A 27,666-nucleotide genomic window follows, 5' to 3' on the forward strand; every position below is an offset into this window, starting at 1 on the left:
CTGTTGGCATTTCTCACAGAAGAGGGACTAGGTACAAACTTGACTTTATTTCCTTACTCAACTCCCAGAAAATTTATACCCTCCCAGCAAGAGGCCAGGGAACCCGAGTTGTCCAAGAAAAAAGGCGCAAATTCTGAGTTTCCCAACAGCCCACTCCTCAGGGAAACCTGTGTAGCCAGCCTGTGTACCAGCTGGGGTTTGGTTAGTTTTTGAAGTACTGACTGGGGATTGAATCCAGGGGTGTTCTACCACACAGAGACATACCCAGCCATTTTATTTTTTGCTAAGTTTCCCAGGCTGGCCTCAAACTTCTAATCCTCCTGCCTCGGCCTCCCAACTAGCAAGGATTACATGTATCACCACGTCCAACTGCCAGTTGTTGGTTTTTGTTCTCAATTTTTTTTGGTAGTTGTAGATGGAAAGATTTCCAAGGATTAAACCCAGTACCTCACACATGCTAGGAAAACACTGCCACTGAGCTATAGCACCAGTCCTCTAGTTGGTTTTGTGTGCAGCAGAAACAGACGGCACAGAGAACTGCTCATAGGAACAGTCTCTATCATGCAGAGGCCAAAACGATGTGGAAGAAACACTACACAGAAAAGCACCAATGAAAACACACACTTAACACGCCAACACATTAAATCATTAATATTCTCAGAGAGAGAAAGTGATCCCATGAAACAAGAACAGGGTGCCATAAAAAAGTTCAACTTGAGAAGGAGAGCAGACATAGGGAACGCAGGAGAAAAACTGAAGATAAGATAAGCAAGCAAACAAAGCCGGAAGGGAAAAGAGGCACCCAGAGGGGCATCTGATGAGGGCAATCCCTTCCTCCTCCTCGGTGCAGAGCCAGGCCAGGGGCTGCTCTTCAGCCTGGCTTCTGGACAGCGGGCCCTGTGACCGGCTCTGGTGGACAGGTGTGCACAGCTCGCATATCCCCCCACCTGTCCCAGAAGCACTTCTAGGCCCAAGAGGTAAACAGGGTAGAGTCAGAAGATGGAGGGCTCTGGGTCTACACTTGGGTCTGGGATAGATGGGAAAAGAGTTTAGCTGCCTCAGGTCCACCCCTGAGATTGGGGGAGCTGTCAGAACAGTTATGTTACTCAATCAAAAGAGAAGTTGATATGTTTAGAGGAAAGCTGAGTAGATCTGATGTCCAAAGAGAATTAAAACAGACAACAGAAAAAAATAGAAACAGTCGTTTAAACACACACACACACAGAGTGAAATTTCACAGAATTGGAGGGCGCAATTCCAGCTAGAATGGCACTTGATGGGATGCCCATCCGGCCAGCAGTCTGGTGGCACAGACCTCACACTGGAGCCAAAGAACAAGCAGGAGGGGGCAGCCTGCAGAGGGGGACAGGCTGGCCTGAGGGGAACCCAGAGGGCTAACCCCCGGAGGGCTGCCTGATGGGAGTGGTGAGGGATGGTGGCTGTGGGGCCAGAGGCTGTGCCTTCAGTGGGTTCCCAGAACAGGACTGACCCAAGCACAGAAAGGGGCTTGAGCAAAGGGGAGGGGTGGAGGCAGTGATGGGAGCTGTTCCATAAAGGGACACCAATCACCCGAGGAGGCGTGGAACAGGGTTCTCATCTTCAGAAAAGGGAGCAACAAGAACGGAAAAGTAGAAAATTAGAACTGCCCCCAAAGTCTAGGGCCCTGTGGACTGTCCAGCTATCTGGTGCCATGCCACGCCCTGGCCCTCACTGTCTCTGGGCTCTGTCACTGCTTGACTTAGTGACAGCAATGCCGGCCAGTGTCCAGGCCCAGACCCCCTACTATGAGGAAGCCCACAGCACCCAGGAGGCTGGGCATGGAGGTGTTCTGGTCAACAGCCCCCGCTGAGGTCCAGCGGACAACAGGCCTCAGCTGCCAGACCTGTGAAGGAGGCCTCCTGCCAGTCTTTGGACACGTCAACACCTAACTGACCCTGACCTCGGGGAGTCTTCAGCTGAGGTCGCACAGGCTGTGGAACCAGACGAGCCAGACACTATGTCAAACAGATTCCCGACAACGAGAGAAGAATAAAATGGCATGTCTCGCTTCAGTCAGTTCTGGTGTGGTTTGTCACCAGAACAAGTGAAACTGGAGGTATCACTGTGACCTCACAGATACACTACAGGAAGGCACAAAATGCACACACGTGCGCGTGCTTATGCATGCACATTTAGCAGCGTACAGGTGTGTGCACTTCCTGATTCTGACCAAGACCATGACCCATCCCAGCAATGAGACGACCCATCACCAGGGCCCCGGCTTCTCAGAAGTGTTCCCCTTAAACAAGGGCCACCACAAACGGAGCTCTGTAAAGACCCAGAAAAGAGAGAGAACCTGGGCTCCTCTGCGGCACTCGGACACAGACACGAGGACTGTGGGTGAGGGTGGGAGGTGGCTGAGTATCCAGGCACGGTCCCGGTTTTGCAGGTTGCACTATGTGTACCAAAGCAAACGTTCTTATTTGAAGAAACGTGCCTCACACTGCTGAGGGTCCACATGTGCAAGATGACCTTTCTCAAGTAGGCAACAGACAGAACGTAGAGAGCCCGTCTTGAGGACTTTACTCCAAAAAACCCCCACGTCTGTACTAAATGAAGATCTAAACTCACTACGTGAATTTAAGATACACATTCGTAAGAATTTTCAGTTAAAAGAATCCTTGAATTAATTGTAAGACCCTCAAGAGCTGATGGACCTCACACGCCTGGGCACCAGCAGCGGAGATTTCCAGCCTGAGTCAGGGGCCCACGGCCACTTGGAAGCCCCCAGCACACTGGATGCAGGCCCAGCCAGTGTGACTAGGCCAGGAGGCCGGGAGGGGTGGCGTTACCCGGGAGCAGGCTTCTTCTGAGGCAGGCGGCTGGGAGGCTGGGGCGGCAGGGGCGGGGGCCTGCTCTGTGAGGCCCCTGGCTGGGGAGGCTTGCCCGACTGGCTCAAGGCTTCTAGCATGCTGGGCGTCTTGGCCACAGGAGGGGGTGGCGTGGGGGCCAGAGGGTCTGCAGAGAGAGAAGGGAGAGGAGACAAGTCAGCCCCAGCCCTATACCCACCTCCTCCGCAGGGGCCTCAGCCAGGGTCCTCTTCCCTAGAGCCTCCAGGGGAACACACCTGCTGGTTTCCTCCTGCATTTCAGGAAACTGCGGAGGGAGGGAGGGGGTCCTAGTCAAGCACCCAGGAAGCTCCAGCATGATCGAAACTCTTCAGCTGGCCTGTTTTCTCTGCTAGACCCGGTGGGGAAGCCAGTACCTTGTTCTGCCCCTGACTCTGAACAGGCAGCAGGAGGCTGGTTGGGGCCGGGTCCAGGTCTGGCCTCTCTTAGCCAGAGCAGGCCCATCCCCAGAAGGAGGGAGGCCCCACCCATTTACCAGGCAGCTGAGCAGGGACAAGTCTGAGGACAGAGGGTGAGGAGCGACTTGGTACAGGTCCCCAGTGTGTGAGGTGGGCAGGGCAAAGGCTCTATGACCATCTGACTTCACAGGCCCGAGGCTGGGGCTCGAGGAAGCCGAGTGCTTCGGCTCAGGGGCAGAGCAGGTAAGAGAGGGAAGTGGATCCTCAGCCCAGCCTGCCTCCACCTGTTCTCCTGACAAAGGACCAGGTCACTGTCACAGGTGGTGGCCTGCCTCGGGGGGGGGGGGGGGTGGGAAGCTCACACATAAGGCACAGGACAAGCCAGCAGGATTGAGGCCACTGGTGACCAGGTGGGGTGAGGCCACGGAGCCATCCAGTGGGTCGTCCTTTTGTGCCCCTTTCCCTTGTTCCCTTTTTCCATTTTAAAGGAAAAGCAGAAAGGCAGACTTGGGGAGCCCACGGGTCATCCTGAGAGGCAAGAGAGGAGGAAAGAGGGCTCTGGCCTCTGGCGAGCCTCTGGCTGTGCAGCCGGGGGGTGCCTCAGCAGGTTGATGTTAATTTTAGCTGCTTCTTCCTGTGGCACTGGAGATTGGATCCAGGGTGCCCGACCACTGAGCTACACCCCAGCCCTTTTATTTATTTTTTTCGCTTTTTTCAGGGTCTCACCAAGTTGCCCAAGATGGCCTTGAACTTCTGATCCTCCTGCCTCGGCCTCTCGAGTCACTGGGATTACAGGCCTGTGCCACTGCACCCAGCTAATTTAGCTATTTTAAGAAAGCCACAAGCATGTCAGTCTAGGAATACTCCCAATGCTCTGGAAGCCCTGAAACCTAGAGATGCTGGGTACCCCTCCGCCAGAGCCCAGGAGAGCAGGGGGCAGAGAGGGCAGGGCCCAGGGCTCCCGTCACTGACCTGGGAGATACGCTCAATTCTGCACACGGGAGCAAGACCTCTTCCCGCTGCTTCTCCCCACAAGGCTTTGGGTACTTTCAACCACATGCTGGTATTTGAAAAAACCCATGCCAGATTATGATCAAAATGACTGTCCCCAAATATTGAAAATCACCAACTGGCTGAAGGAAATGAGGGCTCTGGGGTGCTGTGCAGAGGACCAGAAGCTGGTCTAGTGAATGTTCTGCAAGGCAGAGGAGAGTGAGCGGGCCATCGGGGCGTGCTGGGGCGTGCTGGGGCTGGGGGCCGGTGCCGTCTGCCTGCGGGTGTGCGGCCCCAGAGCTGTCTCCCCAGGTGGCTGCCAACAGCGCCCCCTGCCTTCCAGACCTACGAGGCCCACTGGCAAGAAGGAGAAAGGAAAAAAACGTACTGGTAGATGTCACTCGAAGAGGGGGCAGCGGTGGGTGGACAGCTGGCGGATCTGACGAAGATCGCTGCCTGCTTACACCGTCCACACCTACAGAGTTTGTCTTCCACAGGGTGTTAGCTGAGGAGGCTGCCTGAACTAAACCCACGCACACGCACACACATGTGCACACACACAGAACAAAAACAGAAACAAAACACTGCGTTATTGATCCTCTCACTTATCAAATGGCCACTTTGACCTTCTAGAACGGCAAGTAGAACCCGAAACTTTACTCTCATCTTTGCGACCTGGAAGATAGATACCAATGGACGCTGAACCAAAGATGGTCCGGGGAACATTCCTGGCTGCCTTTCTCAATCTGATGGTGAAATGTAAAAATTCTTAACTGAAAATATATCACAATGTTCTGTTTGGGGACCACGGAACTTCTCATCTCTGCCTTTCCATTGTATCCTGCAGGCCATGGGAGTCACCCAAGCCATGCAGACAGCACCCTGTTCCCAGCCTGTACAAGTGGGGCAGGGGGCAGGTCAGCCACAGGGGAGGACCTTCTCCTGACTTCCTGTAAACTCTCTGGCTACAGATTGGCACACAGAACCCAGAAGGTTCAGGTAACCCCCAGAGAGGTGGCACTTCCCTGGTCACATCATTCTCCTGCCATCTACTCAAGCGCACAGGTGTGACCCAGTCCCCGGTGTCCCTGGCTGTGTACAGCCTGGGGGGGGAAGGGGGGCAGTGAAACAGGCCACACCTTCTCAGGAGGCCCAGGGTCTGGAGGAGCCTTCAGCGCCCTTCCTGTGGCAGGGTCGGCCACAGCACAAGACCACCCACACCTAAGGAAGCTGTGAGCTTCCTTTAGACCAAGCGTGAACAAAATGAGAACAGGGAGACGCAGGTGAGGGGTATAATCGATTGCACCTGAAGAAAGAATGAAGCTGAAGATGAGAATGGAAAGAAAAAGAAAATCTGATTCCAGGAAACCTGGAAATACAGAAGAGCTTCACTACTCTTCCACCACCCGACAGGGCAGGACCGAGTCTCTCCTCCTGACACCCAGAGCCAGCCAGTAAAAGCCTCCAGTGGGAATAAAAATGCCCAAATGCTCTGGGTCTGAGCCTTTCAGAATAGACACGCCTCTCCAGATGTGGGAACAGGGGGGACGGGGCACTGAGATGGCCTCGGCCAGCCCTGGAGGGCGATGGGCAGGTGCTCTGTGACTGAGCGGCCACTGCACTCCTTGCTCAGAGTTGGATCAGGCCCAGCACGTGCTGTCTGGTTACAAGGCACATGGCTGCCGAGGGGCGGTGAGCAGGCTGGCTCCTGGGTCTGGGGTGCAGGGATGCAACGCTGCTGAGGGCTGTGACTCAGTGGCCCCTGGGACAGGTCGATCATCATTCCCCTGGGCCCCTGAATGCTGGGTCAGGGCTGTGTGGGAGGATCCTTGCAATACCCAGGACAGTGGGGCAAGATGGGGTGCAGCCACACTGCCAATGTCATGCAATGTGAGGGCACATGGCTACGGGCCCACCTGAACCACCCCACACTTCCCTCTCCACAGCTACCAGCCGCAGGCTCTACACCAGCTCTAGGGAGGCCCTTGGGCTCTCCAGTCTCAGCAGCGAAGACTGAGCAGCCCTCTTTGCCCCAGGAAGTCCCGAAGGCCACAGCCCATGGTGTCAGGTGCAGTCTGGGGTAAGCTGGTCACTTGGTAGGCCCGCCCTCAAGAAGCACAGTGCCAGCTATTCCTCACTCTTAGATAAACTACTTGAGGATTTCAGTTTCCATATTTGTAAACACAAAAAATCTCACCTGTTAAGTCTCCTTGGCTGAGACAGAGCAGCTGAGGTTAAGTCGAGTGAGCTTTTCACACTGACAGCACTGGGGGAGATGATTCTGTATTTTTTTTGGTGGTGGTGGTGAGGTACTGAGAACTGAACTCAGGGACACTCAACCATGGAGCCATGTCCCCAGCCCTATTTTGTATTTTATTTAGAGACAGGGTCTTACTGAGTTGCTTAGTGCCTTGCTTTTGCTGAGGGTGGCTTTGAAATCACGATCCTCCTGCCTCAGCCTACTGAGCTGCTGGGATTACAGGCATTCACCAACGCACCCAGCATGATTCTGTATTTTCACGATTAGGCTGAACATTGTTCCCCAACTAGTATCTTTCTCCCTCATTCCATGAAAATCATGGTGATAAGAAGTAATCACTGGTGCTACAGGCTGGCCCTGATGCCAACAGAGGAGAAATAAGAAAGGAAAGAAAGAATAGAGGCCAGGAAGGGCAGTATGTGGGTAAGGGTTGCAGAGAGCATCCCCTAGCCCACTCCAGGCCCGCCTGGGGCAGCCCCACATCACCCAGACCACATAGGAGTCATGTCTCTGCCCAGAGTAAGAAGCCAATCAAAGATCTCTACCACCATTTGGCATTCTAAAAAAAGAAGAAAAAAAATGGAAGAATTTCTTTAGGAGGCAAACAGAAAATAACTACAAAATATGTGCCCAATGTCACCTAGTTGGGGGCAAAGCAGGTGCAAATTTCTCAAACCCCCCTCCCCCCCAAACCAAACCCTCAATGTATCTGCAGGGGACCAAGAAGTTTCATACCCTTGATGACATTTCGAGGTGGGAGTGGGGGGGCACTGGTGGTGGTGGGGGCTGCCGGCTGGGATGGGGGTGGGCTGCCGCTCAGGATGGCTCCGTAGGTCTCGTTCTGCACGATGCTGGGCATGAACCCCCTCTGCTTGTCCTTGGTGAGGTTGGCAGCATCTCTGGCCAAAGACGTGGCATTAGGCTGAAGCTGGCTGGATCCCAGCTGGTAGAAACTGACAGGCCGGTCCTCCCGCCGGTTGGGACTGGGCTGTAAAGCAATGTCAGAGCAGAGGTGTGAGGTGGAGATGGGGACCTCTGGCTGATGACGGCAATGCCACTGTGAAATCCACACTTGCACCACTTCCACTTGGCCGAGGACTCTCACCTGTGGCGGGAGAGCTGCAGGATTTAAAAACCCACTCTGGTGTCTTGTAATCGAAACACCCATGTACACCACCACCACCCCCGCCCCCAAAGCCATGGCTCACAAGTTACAATTCTCCATTCTGTGAAGGGAGCCATTTCATTTTACTGGCTAGAGTTATCTCTAACTAGCTCTTCCTGTCTCCCGGGTTCCCCTGTCCAAACATACTACCTTATGTTTTAGAACAACAAGGATGACTCTGGCCACCTAGCTCCAATCACACCGACAGCTCTACGGCTGATCACCCCAGATCAATGTGTCCTCCCACATTCACAGGAGCTCCTGAGATTCCTCTAACTCAGGGGTCAGCCAGCCTTGGCCTGTGGGCTGCCCTGTTTTAATAAATAATTTTTTATGAAAAGATAGTTGTGCCCTATCACTTGCATACTGTCTATGCCTGCTTTTGAACCACCCTGGCAAAGCTGAGTAGTGGCAATAAAAATGGACATTTCTGACCAAGGAGCCTCAAGTATTTACTGTCTGGCTCGCTAAGAGTTTATCCACGCCTACTCTTCCCATACTTTACTGCAAACCTATGGATCCAATCATGACTCACAAGCTTAGATGCCACTTGCACTTCAAATGTCAGCCTCAGAATAGTAGCTATGATCGTGAGCAAATCACTTAACCTTGCCACCTTCAGCCCTATCTGTTAATGGGTACGACTTCCACTGTTCCTCCAGCACAGTCCCAGGAGCACGGCAGGCTCTCGGCATCAGCTGCCAGCTCCCTCTCACAGGGCTGTCCACCCACACCAGGCTCTGGTCAAGCCGGGCTCAGGGTGCAGAATGCGGTGGCCAGTGGCTCTTTGCACAGATTTCTACATTCCAACAGGGCCCACAGATGAGGGGACAAAACACCTGCCACTCTCTGCTGAAAAGAAAGGCAGTGGGTGGCAGAGTCTGGGTTTCAGGACGCCAGGCCCAAGCCTTGCTGCTGCTCTCCTGGGCACCAGCCTGCTCTACCGCTGCTCCCAGGACGGAGAGGTGCTGCAGACTCCTCACAGCAGAGGCTTCCAGTTTTTCTTTCATTTTTAAAGACAGGTAAGCGTGAAGTTAGCTCTTCTTGCTTTGATGCTGTTTTGTATTAACTCAGTGAAGAAATTTCTTATTCTGTATTCTAAGGAATGGTCAGTACAGGTGGAATGCTGCACGAGCCAGGGTTTCAGAAATGCTGTCCATCTCCCTTTCACCCGTGTCGATCCTCTATCCATCGAGTAAACCCTCAATGTACTTCAGAACACAAAAGTCACACAGCAAAACAGGAAAGTGTGCTCACCGTGCCATTTCCCCTCATTTTAACCCTAACCCTTCCCAGGGCTGCTGGCCACTGGGGGAGCTGGGAGACTGGGTTCTGCAGCAAGGCTCCTTGAGCTTGACTCTCAGATGAGACCTGGGTGAAGGTGGCAGCCATCCTGGGCCACCCACACGTGCCAGGCAGTGTGTGTGTGCTGAGAACAGAGCTGGACCAGCAGCAAGAGCCCTCCTGGTTCCAAGGCCATCTGGAAATGCATACTTCACCTTGGCCAGGCAACCTCTCTTGAGATTTCAATGTCCCCAGCCCAAAAGGAAAGGGTGAGACTCAGGGAGATGCAAGGGCTGTGGAATGATTTCATTTGAAGTTTTTGAGATCAGCCAGGCAAACATGCCCAGCCAGGTGACCGTGATGACCTGGGACAGAGGAGACCTGGCTCTTCCACCCGGGGCTCCACAGCAAGTAGCTTCCTCTGCAGCCCCAGAAGCACAGGCAAGGAGCTGCCTACGACTGCAGAGTTGGCCTCTCTCTCCAGTGGAGTGCAGAGGAGCTGGGAGGCAGCGGAGGTGGTGGAAGAGATAAACCCCAAACCTACTGGGGGTCTGAACACTGAGAGCAGCTACATTCCCTCTCTATGGAAAGCCTTCTTCCCGGGCTCCAGGCAGGGCCCACTGTGGGCTCTGTGCACAGGTGGCGACTCACACAGACCTGCAGCTTCTCGTCCATGTCATCGTCACTCTCGTCCAGGTCTTCATGGAGTAGCCGCCACTCATACTCCACGTGGACGTGAGAGTTAAACCTTCCAGATAGCGCCTGCGTCAGCTGGGAAGTACAAAGGACAGTCAGCACCGCTTCCAACACCCTGGGCACAGAGGCAGGGATCTGCAGGCTGTTTAGACAGACAGCAGACAGGCAGCCCAGGAGGAAGGGAGCCTGCACTCCATCCAGAGCAAGCTCCTTCCAGCCCCTGGGTGCAGTTAATCCCCCTCTACCTGATTGACAGGATAACCTTCACATTCAATCCTGGCAGCACCAGCGGGTGCTTAAAAACTGTGAAGTACTGTACACGGGCAAGGGATGTTTGGAACCTAAAGGATCAGCCTGCAGGTATCAACACTACATATGAAAGCAAATTCAACCCTTCTAGGAGAAGGACTGCATTCACTGGTAACCCAGCTTCTCGACTAGAACAAGCATGAAGCCCTGAATGAGTGATCGGAACAACTATCTCCCCAGTTCTCTCAAGGTAGACAGCTAACTCCATTCTAGGTGCACAGAAGCGAATTTATTCACACAGTGGTATTTAGGGCAGCAGGGCTTACTGCTCTGTAGAGCCAGACAGAAGCAATATGACCTTGTGTCTGCTTCCTCCTCCATGACAGCAGAAACTCTGTCACAGAGTCAAAGATTGCACGAGATGTGGATCTAAAGTGTCTAGAACAGAAACTGTTACTTAGCCCACTCCTTTAGCATTTGTTATCAAAAGTTCCGTCGGACAAGCACTGAATATCTACGTGCTGAGTGCTTTATAGATTCAATAGTAACTCTCACCATAACCTTGCAAAGGGGTATAACTGACTTCACATATAAGATGGCAGCTGAGTGCCTGGGGGTCTTTCCCAAGTCACAGTGGCACAGTCCTACCATGGCCCTACTCTGCTGTCCCCAATGGTTCCTTCCTTCCTTCACACCCCCTACTTCAAGAACAGGAAAGGAAGATGGTTCAGGGCGGGCCACATGATGTGGGGTTGAGGAACAAAGTAAGAAAGCCAGCTCGGAGCACCGCGAAACAGGAGGCCTGAGGCACGCAGCGCAGCCGCCCTGCCGGGGCCAGCTGTGGCCAACAGGTCCGCACAGCGGACACCCCGGGAGGGCGGTCCACTGCTCTGCTACAACTCCCTAGCACGCTCTCCCCAGGTTGGGCTGATTCTTAGCATGTCCCACCCAGGACAGAGATCCACTCTGCGACAAGTGCCAGGATAGGACAAGCCCTCCCCTCGCTGTCCCCAGCCGTGCCCCGCCCATCTGCTGGGGGGGACTCACCAGCTCCTCGCAGTGTTCATGCTTGAGGCGCTTGGCGATGTCCAGCGGGGTCTCTCCTGCCTCGTTTGCTAAAAGCCAAGGGCAAGGAAAGGAAGCGTCATGACAAACCCCGGTAGGATCTGCCAGCGAGGGGCAGTTGACCAAAGATACCATGAGGCAGCACTACATTAACTGGAGCACAAGTCCTGAAATCCAGTTGGCCCGACCGCCGGGGGCTGGTGGATAACCAAGAAGAAAGTAACAGCAGAGAAGCCAAGATTGGAAAAATCAAGGTTTGAGAGAGTAAAACTGTTGACGTGCAACTGATTACAATCAATATCCAAACAATAGCCATCAAATACAGCAGCATATCAATTCCAAACCCAGGGCACTGCTCCCTGACCCATGTGCTGAACGTAAGGTACCTTGAAACAGCTTATCACTTGCTTCTTCTAAGTAAACCTGCCAACAAGACTTGGTTGACTTTTAAGGAAGCAGCATGGCTCCCAGCAGCGGGCTGCCCTCGTGGCGAGCGCGCGAGGCTCACCTATCTCGATGGAGGCCTTCCCGCGCAGGAGCAGCTTGAGGCACTCGGCGCTGTCTGTCAGGCAGCAGTAGTGCAGGGCCGTGCTGCCTTTGCCTGTCTGTTTGTCCAGGTTCCCGCTGCCGAGAACAGAGTCGGAGGAAACAGAAGGATTACTGGGAGTGCAGATGGCTCGGCAGGGACACAGGGCATGTGACGAGAGGCAGACGGAATCTGACTCATGAGTAACCAGTTTCTCCATCTTGTCCCCATGAGAATACTAGAAAGTACAGGAGCTGGGGGGCTGTCAGCCCCAAGACCCACAGGCCAGGTGCCTGTATACTCCAGGACATCATGGAGAGAACCCACGATGGCAGAGGCCAGGCAAGGGGCAGCTGTGCTGCTGCTGGGCTTGGGGAGGTGGGCAGGTAGCTAAGGGCAAGCCTGAAGCTCCGGCCTCTTCCCTCTTCACCTGTGCTGCCCACCGCCCAGGCTGCACAAATGTCCATCCTGTCTGTCTGCAGCATGGGCCAGATGAGCTGTTCCACCCTATCATTTGATACTCCTGCCAGGGAGGGAAAAAGCTCTCCGCGACCCTGGAACTGCCCTCTGAGTGCAGTTAGGGGCTGCTTCAGAAGAGGCTCTTCTGATACAAATGAGCCCAGGTCATCCAAACAGGGGCACATGCTCCACAGGCATGGGACAAGCTGTTCCACACGTGGACACCACCATCATCATAAAGGCGGACAAAGCCTTGGGCCCCTGGACAGACAAGTGGGGATGGACGTGACTTCAGGGGGTGGCACCAGAGCTTCCGCCAGGAGGAAACCAACTACTTTTCGATGTAAGACAGAGCACCTTCTCTCTTCTTCTTTTCTTTTTTGTTTTTGTGCTGGGAATGAAACCCAGGGCCTCATGCAAGCTAGGCAAGTGCTCTACCTCTGGACTGCACCCTCGCCCAAGCCTCCTTTCCTCATCTATCCTCTACTGCTCTCTTCCCTCCATCCCAGAAGTAAAGAAACCAGGTTCCCCCTTCTTCCCCTGGAAAGTTTGTACAGGGAAAGGCATCATCCCGGACTGACCGACACCCATGGAGCCCGGCTCTGCTCCAGGCGCTGGGCTGCTGCTGAGGACAGGACATCTGGCTCCACCAGGAGTCTAGTGAACCAGGGCTCCTCAGGAATGGCCTGTGGGTGTTGGGGCTGACAACCCCCACTCCTCTACTTTCTAGCTGCTTTGTTACTCCTCTGCCAGGAATCATAGGGAAAAGCAGAGGACACAGAGTGCAAACTATTCCACTGCTTTTGCATCATGGGATCTTCCATGCCACTTGGAGCTATTTTGGTGGCTTTCAACCAGCACCCTCCAGTACACACACCCCCTAAATCGTGGTCAGGAAAAGGCCTTTCGGTCTGGACTCCAGTGCCAGGAAGGTGGCACACGGTGAAGCACATGCACAGAACAGCACACCAGGGCCTGGTCAACTGTACCTGCACGTCCCAAAGGCCATTTCCAGAGAAAGCACACAAGCCATTTCTCAGCCCAAGGCAAATACTCATGACCCAGTGTTTTGGTTCAAGAACTCCACTTGCCCTCTCCTCTCCCCTACTGGGGACATCCTGTCTGGGACAAGGAGCCCCACCCACAGGGCGAGGGGAGGAACCTGCCAGTGCACAGGATGCGGGGTGGGGCGTGCACCACTGCTCCAGGGCTCCCAGGTCAGCAGCCACACATTCCAGGGGCTGTGAGTCCCAGACTCTGAGCCTGGGTTTGGATTTCCCTAGCACAGCCGTGCGACGCCCACACCTGGCATCTTCTCTGTCCCATGACTCATGCTCAGACCTGCACATGAGAGTATCTCTGCAGCACAACCGAAGCAGCGAGGCCTTGCTGCCGTCCTCAGGAAGCCCAGGGAGCAAAAACAAAAGCCCTCCCCCCGCCCTGCGTGAAGTTCAGACACCCACCTGTTCTGAACCAGAAAGTCCACGATGTGAAGAGAAGTTCGATCCACGGACCTGACGGCAAGGTGCAGGGCTGTCTCATCTGGCTCCTGGAAACCAATCGGAGACATTGTAGCCTTCCAGCGGCAGCCTTCAATATTGTGTCCAGCTCAGCCAAGTTGTGTATATCCCTTCCAAAAGTGTTCATCCTTTCTTTCAAAAAAACTTATCTCTAAGGTACGGAGTGCCCACTAATTTCCACGGCAAACTTTCTACCTCTCTACAAAGAGGAAGAGCAAGGGGGCACTCCGCAGCCTGCTGGTGCCTCGGCTCACATCTAAAGGAGTCTGTCAGTCACTAGGAGAAAGGTGTTCCTGCCCTTGTCACAACACCCCCACCTGGGGAGCTTGGAGTGGCCCTGAGAGGACATGGTTGAGCCCCACAGGGGGTGAAGTGTATGTCCCTGAGGCTCTTGTGGAAGACTGGGGGATCCACCAGCCCCTTGGCACTAATGGTTTACTGCAGACCCTGAGGGTTCCCTCAAGTCTAGGGGATGTTTCCCACCCACCCCCTCAGGGAGGACAGTGCATGGGCTGCAGGCTGCAGGGAACTGCCCCTCCCAGGGCACTCCTCAGGTGGCCTTGGCTGACCCTGCTCACAGAAGAGAGGTCCTTGCAGGCTGCACAGGTGTGCTCCCTCGGTTTCAGGCCTCAGGACAGGCTTGCTCTCCAGAGTTGGCATTTCATTTGAGGTTTAAGAATAAACCAACACCCAAAGCTTTGGTTGGGAGGAATATGTTCTGGAGAGCTACTGCACAGTTCATAAGAGTCCCATGCTATGCATCTCTGAGACATTCTCACCATAAGAAACATGTAAGGTGAAGACATGGCAATAGCTTGATTCAGTCATTCTACAGTGGGAACACATCTCAAAACTCCCATAAACATACGCACAGGTTGAGCATTCCTAGTCCCCAAATCCTAAAACCAAAATGCTCCAAAGTACAAAACGTTTTAAGAGGTGGGCAACACATAGAAAATTCCACACCTGACCTCATGTGACTGGTTGTAGTCAAAGCACGGGGATCCTAGAGATATTACAAAATTACCTTCAGACTATGTGTAAGAGGTATATGAAAATGAATTCTGTGTTTAGACTTGGGTCCCATCCCTAACACATCTCATATACAAATATTCCAAAATCTAAAAACAATCAAAGTCCAAAGTACTTCTAGTCCCAAGCATTTAGGATAAAAAATGCTGAACCTAAGTAATGACTTGCCAATTAAAATAATAATAATAATAAGCCACCAGTTTCTCCTACAGAACACAGCGAATGCTGCTCTCCTGAAGAATGGCACAGCCTGAATCCTCAAGCCCAAGACCCCGCCCTGCTACCCTCCCTTGCTTCCCTCTGCTTCCTAGAAGCAGCAGCCACGTGCTCACATGTCCGTTGGCCAGCGGGATCTTCTCTGTGAGGTCCACGCCATCAGCATAAGCTTGCAGTAACCCAAGAATGTCTCTGTTCTTGACGGCCTCACAGAGGCTGTGCAGCTTGGCGGCGCTGTCTGCGTGCTTCTTCCTCGCATACCTCCTCTCCAGGTACTTGGCGGTGATGTAGTCCTTCCTGGCATTCCTGAAACCACACGACATTGCTGGTGAGCCACTAAGGCCCCCACTCAGTCCACCTGCACCCACCTCCAGGATCCTGCCCACCCTCCCCCCAAGCAGCGCTGGTGGCAAAGCGCCAGGTGGGGGCTGTGCTTCACCTGCAAGCGCCCATTCACCCCGACCCTGGGACTCCTTCTGCTGGTACCCCATGTCTCTTGTCTCCAGTGTCGGAGGTGTCAATGCCCCGCGCAGCATCCTGGGCCTGACCCAGCTGTAAGGGCCAGCCAGCCAGGTGGGCGACCCCCCATGCTCTCTCAGCGGCTGCCCCTGCCTCACCCTGAAGTTTCATGCTCCGACCTCCCCGAGCTGCTGCCCTGTCACTCATGCCTTCGTCTGCACCTTCCCCACCCACACCCTCTCCACAGCATGCTGTGTCCTTCTCTGCTGTGACCCATGTCCCTCCCATTGCTGTTCCTGGGCCACCTCTGCAGGCCTGCCCTGACCTGCCCTCTGTTCAGAGTCTCCCTGGTAGTTTGCCTGCCTGCCCACCTGCCCAGGGGGCATGGACTCCATGTCCGTGTGCCTCAAAGCCACTTCCTGTCAGATGAACCAAAGGGAACTGCCCCTCTTCTGTGCACTCTCTGGTCTGGCCTGTGCTCAGACACCACCCTTCTCAAGAAGCCTGGAAAGGCAGCCCCGGGGGAGCCAGGGTTCAAATCCCACTCTAACCACACGCCGAGCATTTGAACTTGAACAAATACTCACCTTAGGCCTCACGCTCTCTCATTTGTGAAAGTGCACCCAACACATCCTCCCAGCAGTGTCATCCTTACATGAGGTGACACCTAAGCAGAGTGCACAGTAGGTCCTAGGACCTTGGAAAGTGCTGATGCAATTGAAAGATGGAGACCAAGAAAGCTGGCACTTTCCAAACCCAGTCACACTAAAGGTCTCATCAAGAGCGACTCCTGAAGACCCAGACAACACGGAAGGGCTGAAGTGCTCACGCCAATCAAGCCGGAAATGCCATGGGCAACCCAAGTAACTGGCGAACACAAGACGACAGGGCGCCCGTCTGACACAGTGGGGGGCGGCACAGCAGGGGAAGCACTGACCTACGCCAGCACGGACAGACGCCACACAATCTACAGACGGAGATGTCCAGACTGGCCAATGTGTAGAGGTGGGAAGCAGGCTGCCCAGGGTGGACGCACAGGGACCCTCAGTAGGCTGTGGATCACGGGTACAGGGTTTCGTTTGGAGTAAAAAAAAAATCTGAAACTGACTGAGCTGGGTGGGGTGGTCATGCCTGTAATCCCAACTATTCGGTGGGTCGCGGCAGGAAGATCATCGAGTTCAAGGCCAGCCTGGGCAACTTGATGAGACCCCCCCCCATCATCTCAAAGAAATAAGTAAAAAATAAAACAAAATTGACTGTGGCAATGGGCACAAAATCTGTAAAAACACTAAAAGCCACTAGATCGTGCAAGTTTCAAAGGCAGAAATTATATTGCAATAAAACTGCTTAAAAAAAAAGGTCACAAAAACCAATTTCCACTGACAACAGACACACAGATAGAATGGCCTGACAAGACCCGATTCCCTGGTCCCTCCTGCCCATGTCAGGAAGGTATGAAATGAAGTTTCCGTGGGCTGGGCAGGGAGGTGACTGAAAGGAAGGGCCTGCACTGCCCCCAGGACAAGTCTGCTTGGACGTCAGGAGGGTCTGGGCCAGACAATCAGACTCCCAAGGGGCTGACCGCATCCCACTGTGTGACCGCGCCGAGTGACTCACTGCGGAGTAAAACCAAGGCCAGGGCCGCCTCGTGTGGCTCTGCAGGACGGAAGGAGACAGTGCTCCCAAGCACTGAGCCAGCACTTTGGACTCACCAGCTGTAGTTACTGTAGAGTCAGCACCGAATGCGGAGGAAGGTGGCCAGGCACACAGGCCCCGGCCTGCTCTTCACAGCTCAGGGTTGTGCCAACCCCATCCTCATCCACCGCTGCTCAGTCCCAAGGCCCTCATCAACACTGGGGTTGGCTCAAGAACACCGGGGTTTATGAGTGGATGGGTCAGCTCCAGGCTTTCAGGGGAGGGCAGGGGCTCCAGTCGCAGAGAGAAACACACGGCTGATACCTCCTGAGCCAACAGAGCCCGCGGTCCCACGCTCTCCTGTTCCTCTTAGGCTCCAGTGGAAGGGACGGAGGGAGAGAGCGCTTCTCTGCCTTCCCATCAAATGCCTACAGGTGGTACTTCCCTGAGCAAGGGCCCAGACCACCCCGCTGTGGGTACAAGATGCAGACAACCCGGTCCCTGGGAAACAGAAACTGGAGGAGGGCCAGGTAACCTGGTGGTCTTGGTTCTTGCTGAAGGTCAAGAGCCATTGACCACATGACCTCTAGAGTCCTCACAGGACAAGAACCAAGCAGGAACACAGCGGCCTACCCTGCTAGAGCTATACCTGCTCCTGGCTGGACTGGCATTTCTACATGCTCTCTCCTGACGTCCCTCTCTCAGCCGCCTACTATATAGGGATGGCCTGCGGCTGCTGGAGTAGCCACAGGCTTTCTTTACCTGTACCAGGGCCACACAGGACAACTTGTCCTCCTTCAGGGGTGCCCTGTGGGATGGAACTCCAAGCAGAGAACAGAGTTTACCTGTCTGGGGGTCCCTGCAGAAAGAACCCTCCAGGAAGGGACCCCCCACAAATCCAGACCAAGCCATAGGGCAGGGTCTCTTCCCACGTTGGCCGGGCCCTGATGCCCTTGCTGGGCCCACGTTGTTCCTGGACAGGCTGCAGCAGTGGGGCAGGTTTCTGGCTGGAGGGGAAACCTTGTTCCAGAGCACCAGCTCTGAGTGTCACAGCCCAGGAGGGACTTCCAGGGGCACCAGGCACCTCTCGCTTCTGTCCTCAGTCTGCCCATCTGCAGGGCCTCACTTGAGGCTCCATCCTCAGTGTCCCCCAGCACACTGTCCCCCCCATGCTGCCGACCTGCTGGTGGAGATGCCACAATGACCTGGTGACCTGAGGGAGACAGGTTCTCACTGGATCCTCCAACAGGCTAGGAGGCTGGGTCTCCACCAGGTGGCTTCCTTAGGCAGATCCAATTCATGCATGGAGGCCACTGACAGAGCCTGTGATGCTCAGGACCTGCCCAGGCCCTGGCCTGCCGGAATGTCAGGCTGGGCAGCCCTCAATGACGGAGATTCCAAGAGCGACAGGACCACTACCAGGTTTCCCCTCTTTCAGTAGCACTGGGGACGGTCACGGCTTGACCCTGGCAGGTGGGGGCAGAGGCAGACCGGATTCCCTCTGCTTGCTTACTTAATGGACTGTTTGTCTGCCCAGGGCTCTGGTCCCCTGCAGGTGGTTCTGACCCAAAGGCAGCACGAGTCTAGGCCACCCACGCCACAGGCCAAGCCTGTGCTCCAGAGCAGCAGCCTGTCCTTGTGCATTTGAAGGCTGAGGCCTGAGGACAGCAGTTAGCTCAACAGAACGATCCATCTGGCACACGGCAGGGGCTTTCCTGGCACTTCCGAAGGACACGGGGATAGCTCTAACCTCTGTTCGCAAAGGCACATCCGGCCCCTCGTGGCCTAGTTAGGCTACTCCACGCCTGGGAAATCCATCTGGGGATTCACAGGCCACGAGAGGGTGTCTTTGGTTTCCCCTTCAACAGACTTATCTGCAGATGGAGTGCTGTTCTTAGATGAAGCTAGAAATAGCACACTCTTTTTCACTGAGATGAGAGGTATTCCCTTACTGAAGCAGACACGGAGCTGGACAAATTCCTTGACCTGTTGATTCAGTAAATATTTATGGGACCATCACAAGCAGCATACTGTGGTGGGAAATACGAAAATGAGAATCCTACAACTTATCAGAACAATCCTGTAAAAGCCCAGGTGCAAGACAAAGAAGGACGGGGCCTTTCAAGATAGAGCTGAAGGCTACGGGAGCAGAGAGCGCCCTGCGATTCTTTCAACTGGACAGTGGGCAATGTCTCACCCTTATACTGGCCATCTACCCTTGTTGTGAGAAAAAGAAAAATGGGGGGCTGTGGAAACTTCCTTAGTAATAGTGCCAAGTGGGGGAGGGGTTCTGCAGACAGACCATTGATATAGAAATGCTCCAAACCAGAGGTGCTTGTCTTAGATTCATGCAGCCCCAGAACAGACGAGTAGTCTGCTTTCTAAGGAACATCCTCGTACTTGAAAGAAATTATTATCACCTGCTTTGTTCAAATTGGACAACATTACAGCATTCCAGGGGACTGACAACTTCCCTGTGAGAGAAGCAGCGGAAAGACCAGGTGTCAATCAAACAGCTGTGACTGAACTTGGCACACTGGGCCAGGCTTCCTGCATTTAAGCCGGATCCCCAGCTATCCCGCAGGGTGGGTTCACCTCTGGATAATCTGACTGAAGGGGCCCGCCTTTCACCAGGTGTGCGGCGTCAACACAGGGCACCCCGTGGCCCTGCCACCCACACAATGAAGAGCAGGCAGAGCAGCCAGCACCAACACCCAGTCCCAACCACGTCACTCATTTTCCAACACCTGTGAGGTCAGTGGCTTCCCTTTTGATATTAGAGGCACTCGGGGTTGAGGCTCAGAGAAGTTAAAGAACCTACCCCGCAAGAGAAAGGAACAGAAAGCACAGCTAGAAAGGAAGGAATTAAAATATCACTGTTCACAGATAAAGTGTTCCCACACTTAGACCCAAAAACCTCCTCCAGAAGACTTTTAGAGATTACAAATTCAGCAAAGTAGCAGGACACAGAATCAACATATAAAATCAATAGGTTTTCTGCACGCCAATAATGAATCCACTGAAAAAGGAATTAGAAAAAAATATTCCATTCCCAATAGCCTCAAAAATAAACAAACCTGGGAATAAATTTAACCAAGGAGGTGAAAGACCACCACAGTGAAAATTACAGAGCACTGAAGAAAGAAACTGAGGACATTAGAAGATGGAAAGTCCTTCCTTGTTCTTGGACAGGCGGAATGAATGCTGTTAAAACGGCTGAATCTCCCAACGCAGTACCCAGACTCGGTGCAACCCCCATCAAAACACTGATGACATTCTTCACCGAACTAGAAAAAAAATTCCTAAAATTCACAGGAAGATAAAAGACACAGAACAGGTTCTGAACAGTAAGAGCAGGGCTGGAGTAACACTCCACTTCAAGTCACACTACTGGGCCACGGTGACAAAACAGCATGGTACTGGGGTCCAAACAGAGGCGCAGACCAATGAGATAGAAGACACAGGCAAACCCACACAGAAACCGTCATCTGATCCTTGACAAAGGCGTCCCAAAGACACAATGGAGAGAGAGACTGCCTTTTCGGGTTTTTTTGTGGGGGATGGGTGAGGAGGGGATGTGACCAGGGATTGAACCCAAGGGCACTTACACACTGAGCAACATCCCCAGCCCTTTTTGATACAGGGTCTCACTAAATTGTTTAGGGAGTTGCCAAATTTCTGAGACTGGCTTTGAACTTACAATCCCCCTGCCTCAGCCTCCCCAGTCACTGGGATTACAGGCATTCCAAGACAGCCTTTATAACAAATGGTGCTAAGAAAACTAGTTATCCATACGTAGAAGAATAAGACTAGATCCTTATCTCTTACCCTGCACAAAAGTCAACTTAAAGTGGATCAAAGATCTAAGAACTAGACCAGGAGCTGCAACTGCTAGAAGAAAACATACAGTCAACACTCCAACATATAGGAACAGGCAAGGCCTTCCTCAATAGGAAAAAAAAAAAGAATCAATGTATGGGATGGCATCAAATTCAAAGGCTTCTAATAAAATTATGGCATTTGCCAGTAAGTGGATGGAACTGGAGACTGTCATGCTAAGTGAAATAAGCCAGTCCCAAACAATGAAAGGCAAAATGTTCTCTCTGACATGCAGATGTGAGCACACTAAGAATAGAAGTTCACGGGATTAGACAAAGGGGAATGAAGGAAAGGGAGGGGCGATGGGGATAGGAAAGACAGTGGCATGAACCAGACACCACTTTCCTATGTTCATATGTGAATACATGACCTGTGTAACTCCACATCATGTACAACCACAAGAACAGGAAGTTATACTCCACGTACGTATGATATGTCAAAATACATTCTACTGTCATGTGTAACTAAAAAGAACAAATGAAAAAGTTAAAAAAAAACCAGAAATTTAAAAGCTTCTGCATAGTAAACCAGAATGAAGAGAGCCTACAGAATGAAAGATAATTTTCAGCTACTCTTCCAACAGATGAATATCCAGAATACATAATAAAGCTAAAAAGAACCCCATCAAAAATAGAAACAAATATCCCAATTCAATGAGAGAAAAAAAACTAAACAGATACCCCTCAAAAGAAGAAATACCCATAGCCAAATACACCAAAAAATGTTCAACATCTTTATCAATCAGGGAAATGCCAATCAAAACTATTCTGGGATTTCATCGTACTCCAATTAGAATGGTCCTATCCATTCCCTTTGCATAGTTCTGCTTCCTCACCTGTCAAGTTGCAGAACACAACAGACCCTGCAGCCTCAATTCCCAATACATGCCCTACAAGATGGTACAGAAATCTCAATTCTCTGCTTTTAAAAGGGCCTGTCTACTGCCACCTACCCATAAACCCACAGGGGACTGAACTCAGGGACCATGACCCTAGCACTTCTTTGTATTTTATTTAAAAAGAGGGTCTCACTGAGTTGCATAGGGCCTCCATAAGTTGCCGAGGCTGGTTCTGAACTTACGATCCTCCTGTCTCAGCCTCCTGAGCCAGCAGGATCACAGGCGTGAGCCACGGCACCTGGCTCGCAGACCCACACTGCTTAGGGGGACCCGTGCTATCACTCACTTCAGGTTTATTCCAAGGCAAATGCTGTCTCTGAAAATGGATTTGTGTGCTTTCTCCCATTGCATCTTTTTGGCTTTTCCCTCTCCTCCAGGACACCTGGACACAGCCTCCCTATGCAAATACATAGCAGGAAGAACCAAGAATGAAGAGAGAGGTCTCCTCGCTGGTTAAACCAGCCCTGAGCCCTCTTTGGGCAGACAGGCCACCTTCAGACAGAGCTGAGGTCTAGGTGCAGGACAGGCATTGCAGTGGCCTGAGAGTCTCCCTATCCACCTCTTAAAGACAGCTGGTTGGGGTGATGTCAACCTTGATAAGATGGCAAGGAAATTCCCAGGGGTGCGTGCTGCCTCAGAGGCCCTCTGCATGCACGGCGAGGCACTAATACTTCCCGATCAAACACACAATTTTTCTTGGAGGAAACAACACATGCTACGCTTGCAAAGACACCAGCGAGGGAATGGTGCATAGTCCCAGATCACGACAGCCAGCCCCTGAGGGGTGCAGAATCCAGACAGAGCCAAGATGGGAAGCTGCCCAAGAGCACGAGCAGCAGAGGCAAACGTCCGGGGGTCACTCAGGCCAGTAGCAGGGGACTCACTGCAACGCCACCTTCATGTGCAGACAGCTGCTGAACTGCTGTCCCTTGGCCACTCCTAAAACCCCAGCTGTACCAAGTTTCTACCGGACACAGAAAAAGGTGAAAATGACTAAGAAGCAAACAAACAAAAACACCCACATAAGCTAACTGACTTCCCATAGAGAAGGACAAATGGGGTGCCCCAAATCCGCTGCTCCCCGCCTCGCAGGGCTTGGGTGGAGGGCGACTCTGTTCAGGAAACGAGCACCGCCAGTCCCATACTCACATGTCGCTGCCTGGCCTGGGCTTGACCGAGTCCTCCGCCGGGAGGCAACACTCCATGATGTCGTTGAAGCCCGCGTTCCCAATATTCTTGGCAAGCTGCAAAAGCAAAAGTCTATTTCAGGGCACTCAATTATTAATACATTCCACAGCCACCCATTACTCATACATCTGATGATTTATTTAGTGGCCACTAAGAAATAGAGCAATAAAGTGGTTTGCCTTTAATGAAGAGGGACAAAGCCCAAAGCCCAAAGGCACCCGTAAAAATCACAGAAGAGACGCAGCAAGCCCTCTCCAGAGGACTTCGCACGAAATGCCCCCGGGCCGTCCCCACAGACACAGGGAGAAGCGAGGTGCCACCCTCCCCTGCCCTTCTGAAGGCCTGGGCTCCCACTGAAACGGGTCGACTCCACGTCCCCAAACGACCTTCCTCAAGCCAGCTACGAGGTGCGATGACAGTGCAAGGGAGACGGGGCCAGGAAGCCAAAACTTCAGTCTGTGTGTCCACAGGGAGGCCAGCTGACCAGGGGCCAGTCTCCATGGGCAGGGGAGGAGGCCTGGCCCCACAGGGTTGCAGCAATGTTCAAGTGGGACAACCTAGGTGGCAACACTCAGGAAACTGTCCCGTCGGCTGCAGCACAGGGCTGGATGTGGCAGCCAGGCTTCCGGCTTGGCAGACACGAAGTGGACACCTTTCCACTGGACGCTCTCTGGACTCCAGGGTCTGTGCTCCACGGACAGCCACCAGGCACCTGCTGTGAGGTAAGCGACCCCGACAGGGCAACCGGCCTGCTTGGGAACGAGTGGAGGAGCGGATGCAAGGCCAGGAGTTCTTAAAACCAGGGACTCACCCTCCTTCCAACACCCAGCGCAGCCTGAGCAAGTCAGCCTCCGGGTCAGGGATGGAGCCCAGGGCCTCCCATGACTAGGCACACGCCTGCCACAGAGCCACACCCCGTCAGAATTCTTGCTGGCATCAGGGATTGAACCCAGGGGCACTGAGCCACGTCCCAGCCCTTTTTATTTTGAGACAGAGTCTCATTAAGTTGCTGAGGTGGGCTTTGAGTTCTCGATCCTCTTGCCTCAGCTTCCCCAGTCGCTGGGGATTATAGATGTGGGCTATGTGCCCGGCCAGGTCAGAGTTCTTAAATGTTTCATGAAACACTAGTGAAGGGACCTCTTATCAGAGTGTGGTGTTTTGAGAAAAATGTATTTTAATTTCCACATTGTTTGGGAAGCTGGTGACACTTCTGATAGTTAACTCAATTAATTACGCTGACAAAGTGTTAATGGGGGTTTCTGAGAGGTCCGGCTACTGCCTGAGCAGTCTGCTTTATCTCCAGGGAGAACTGGCTTAGGAAACAGCAGAAGGGATCTGGGTTAGACATATTGGGAACTTCCTGATGGGTACTAATACCCAACACCGAGCTGGGATGGCAAAGGATGTGGAAGGTGTTTTTTTACACAGGACCAAACAACTACATGGAGCCTCTTTGTCCCTGATGAGTGAATCAGGTGCACAAAGTTAATGGCTCAAAGCACTAACACTAACGAGCTCCACCTCCTCACTCAGTCCTGGCTCTGGGTCCTCAAGCCACTGTGAGAATGCAGAAGCTCAGGTTGCCAGGTCCTAGTCTCCCGGACCCAGACACCTGAAGCTAGCGCAGGGTGGCACACCACAAGATGACAAGTACGACCGACCCCCTCGAGGCCCAGCCCTGTGAAGGATTCCTAGGGCAGTCAGCGTCACAGGCAGGGCTGAATCTCAACAGGACCCCTGGCTTACAGGCAGGCCAGCCCACACCCTGCCCTGCAGTACCGGGGGACACCACCCCCAGCCAAGCACACTGTTTTCTGAAAGGGAGTGACATAAACAGCTAGGTGGTCCCCTGTCTGAGCCAGGGGTCAGCAGATGCCTCCTGGTCCGCGTTAGGCAGACAGGGAGGGGCAGGAGGAAGAGAATTCCCCGAGGTAGAAAGCTGCCTCCCTTCTGTTGGGACTTGGCTGGCTTATGGGGGACAGCTGGTTCAGGGAGCCACCAGCTCCGTGTCACATACACCCAACACTGCCCCCAGTGCTGCCAAGACCCGGTTATTTTTCAGCCCACAGAGAACCCCTTTGGAACCAATCGCAAAGACAAAAGCATTCACGATAGCAGCCACAGGTTCCTCTCAAGAAAACGTGGGCCCAGCAGGCTGGGTGGGGAGCACCCAGGGAGCAGGAAGGCAGGGTGCTCTGACAGGGAGGCGTTCCTGTGCTGAGGTAGGACTCAGTCAGACTAGATCTAGGAGAGGCAGAGTGCTGTCGGCACAGTCGTTCTCTGCCTGGGGGGACTAGGTCCACGCTCCAGGATGCCCAAGTCCTTTATATGGGATTGCAGGCACCCTGTAGTCTCCTCCCGGATACTTCAAATCACCTCCAGACCACCTACGACATCTGCTCAATGTCAGTGCCATATTAATAGCTGTCATACTCTGTTGTTTAGGGAATAATAAGGAAAAAGTCCGTAATGTTCCGTGTGGAGTAACTACACGGTATGCAAACCAGGCTCGGGCAGAGCAGGAGGGAAGCCACGGCAGAGTGTGTCTACACCACCACCATCTGAGTGGATGCAGTGTGATCTTCCACACAAGGCAAATTCAAATTCTGTTTTTTATAACTTTCTAGAATTTCTTTCAAAAATTTCTGGTGGAGGTTGGTTGAATCCATGAAAGCAGAGCCTGAGGATACAGAGGGCTGGTCTGTGCTTCATTGAGGCAGTGAAATCGCAGCCCTAGCCCTCAGCCTTCACACAGCCTCCTCCTCATGGCACAGGGACACCACTGTGGCCTGCTTCTCCAGCTGGTTCCGGTGGGCTGCCCAGTCGGGTGGGCTCAGCAGGTGAATACAGTGTTACCCAGTAACCTGGCAGCCAGCTGGCCTCTGTCAACCGAACTCAGGATCTCTTTCTGTTCACCTGCCTCACTCCCCGAGGGTGCCCAACCTGGACAGAGAACTGGGCTGTTATGAACAGGGTCGCCTGAATCCCCAGGGGGCAGGGGGGAGGTTGGAGAGGATGACACACTCTGACACACACATGCCTGGTGGCCCAGGCAGGAGACGAGATGTGCACTAAGTATGCACAGTGCCTCTCCCAGGGTGGGCACAGAGGACACTCTGGGGTTCAGCAAGCAAGCCCACAAGCTATTTCTCTTTGATATTTCTGACAAAGCACACAATTTGGGTGCTCAGTGTTGTACGCAGGGCTCCGGCCATGCAAGGTTCAGAGCTGTGACTCATGAAGAAGGTTGGACACAGGCTCTGGAGCCCAGTGACCCATGTGCAAGCGCGGGCCCCAGTTTTCAGAGTTCTCAGACAGAATACAGAGTGGCCACGACACGTTATTCAACGAATGGCAGCTGGTGGTCAGTTTCTCATGAACCCTAAGCCACTGCTTTTAGGATGCAGAGTGGCTTATTTCAGTCACAGAGACAGCAGTGGTGAGGTGAAAAAGCCCTGGTGTGGTGGGGCTTTGCCCTCCCACTCCACGCACTGCTCCAGGCCAGGCTGTGGGCTGACCTGTGCGAGTGTCTGATGGCCTCACAAGACAGGCAAGAGGCAGAGCTGAATCCACTCACAGCTGCTCCTATGGTTCCTGATGCTTGTTCTTCAACTTGATGGGAGACTATTAACTTCACCTCAAAACATCCAGGCACATTCATTCATCCAGGGTGGTGCTGGGGATGAGCCCAGTCCTGCACACTCTGGGTAAGCGCTCTGCCCTGAGCTTGGTACCAGCACAAGGTTTCCTTTTACTAACTTCACTATGATAGCGAAATGGAGCATAGTAATATGCCAGTACCAGTGACAATGATTCTCTATGACTTGAAAAAATGCTGAAATCATGATGTTTTACACTAAGGAGGAAATTTATCTTTTAAAAATCTCAGCTTACTCGAAGGTTTTCTGAAAGCAGGTTTGTTGAGAATCTAAGCCTATTAAGCTGAAGTGTGCTAAAATCTTAGGAACTAATCAATTAATACTTCAATTACTCAAGCTCCATTTCACAGACTGAGAAGGGATTCCAAAAGCAAGTAAAAAGAAGAAAAGATTATTACTGACCAGCCACCTCCACGGATGCTGCTCAAGTTCATCCATTTAACAAGGAAAGCAAGCGTGCTTTCAAACAACTGCAGTTCAGGAGGGAGTCGCACCACACGGTGCAGCGGCAGGGCCTGCAAACCCGAGGCCAGAGAATAACTCACAGAATTAAGTGAAACACCGTGTGGGAGGACAGGGTGACACTCTAGTGGGTGAGCACTTATCTGTTTAGGGACAGGATGCCAGACAGAAAAGGAGAATGCAGCTGAGCCAGGCCCCACTCAGCACCTGCTGCCAGGCCATGCCCCACTCAGCACCTGCTGCCAGGCCACACCCCACTCACACACATCCTGCTGGGCCATGCCCTACTCACCACCTGCTGTCAGGCCATACACTCCCCACACACCTGTATCAGGCCATGCCCTACTCACATACCTGCTGCCAGGCCATGCCCACTAAGCACCTCCTATTAGGCCATGCCCCACTCACCACCGGCTGCCAGGCCACGCCCTCCACCTGCTGTCAGGCCACGCCCACTGACCACCTGATGCCAGACCACGCCCTCCACCTGATGTAAGGCCATGCCCACTGACCACCTGCTGCCAGACCACACCCCCCCCATGCAGCTGCAGTCAGGGCCATGCCAAGCTCAGCACCTGCTGTCAGGTCACATCTGCTGAGCACCTGCTGTCTCTCACAGGCTATTTACAAACCTCTCCTTGCCAACAAAAGCTAAAATAGATAAATGGCACTGCATCAGATTAAGAAGCTTCTTCACAACAAGAAAACAAGAGTAAAGAGACAACCTGTAGAACA

At 53.2% G+C, this 27,666-nt stretch overlaps 1 protein-coding gene across 2 annotated transcripts in view; it reads right to left on the reverse strand.

The window, feature by feature from the left end:
- ASAP2 (ArfGAP with SH3 domain, ankyrin repeat and PH domain 2) overlaps positions 1-27,666 on the reverse strand; it is a 157,319-nt gene that overhangs the window by 7,803 nt on the left and 121,850 nt on the right. The window contains exons 16-24 of one of the 2 annotated variants that reach the window (XM_081264242.1): positions 22,772-22,866; positions 14,868-15,057; positions 13,447-13,532; positions 11,507-11,622; positions 10,981-11,048; positions 9,646-9,759; positions 7,275-7,527; positions 4,668-4,802; positions 2,832-2,997 (exon numbers count right to left, since the gene is read on the reverse strand). In XM_081264242.1, coding sequence (XP_081120368.1) covers positions 2,832-2,997; positions 4,668-4,802; positions 7,275-7,527; positions 9,646-9,759; positions 10,981-11,048; positions 11,507-11,622; positions 13,447-13,532; positions 14,868-15,057; positions 22,772-22,866 — 1,223 coding nt within the window. The remainder of the gene's footprint in view (positions 1-2,831; positions 2,998-4,667; positions 4,803-7,274; positions 7,528-9,645; positions 9,760-10,980; positions 11,049-11,506; positions 11,623-13,446; positions 13,533-14,867; positions 15,058-22,771; positions 22,867-27,666) is intronic. The other variant, XM_081264243.1, reaches the window with a different exon arrangement.

This window comes from Spermophilus citellus (genome assembly GCF_964194105.1).
Source record: "Spermophilus citellus genome assembly, chromosome: 13".
Lineage (NCBI taxonomy): Eukaryota > Metazoa > Chordata > Mammalia > Rodentia > Sciuridae > Spermophilus > Spermophilus citellus.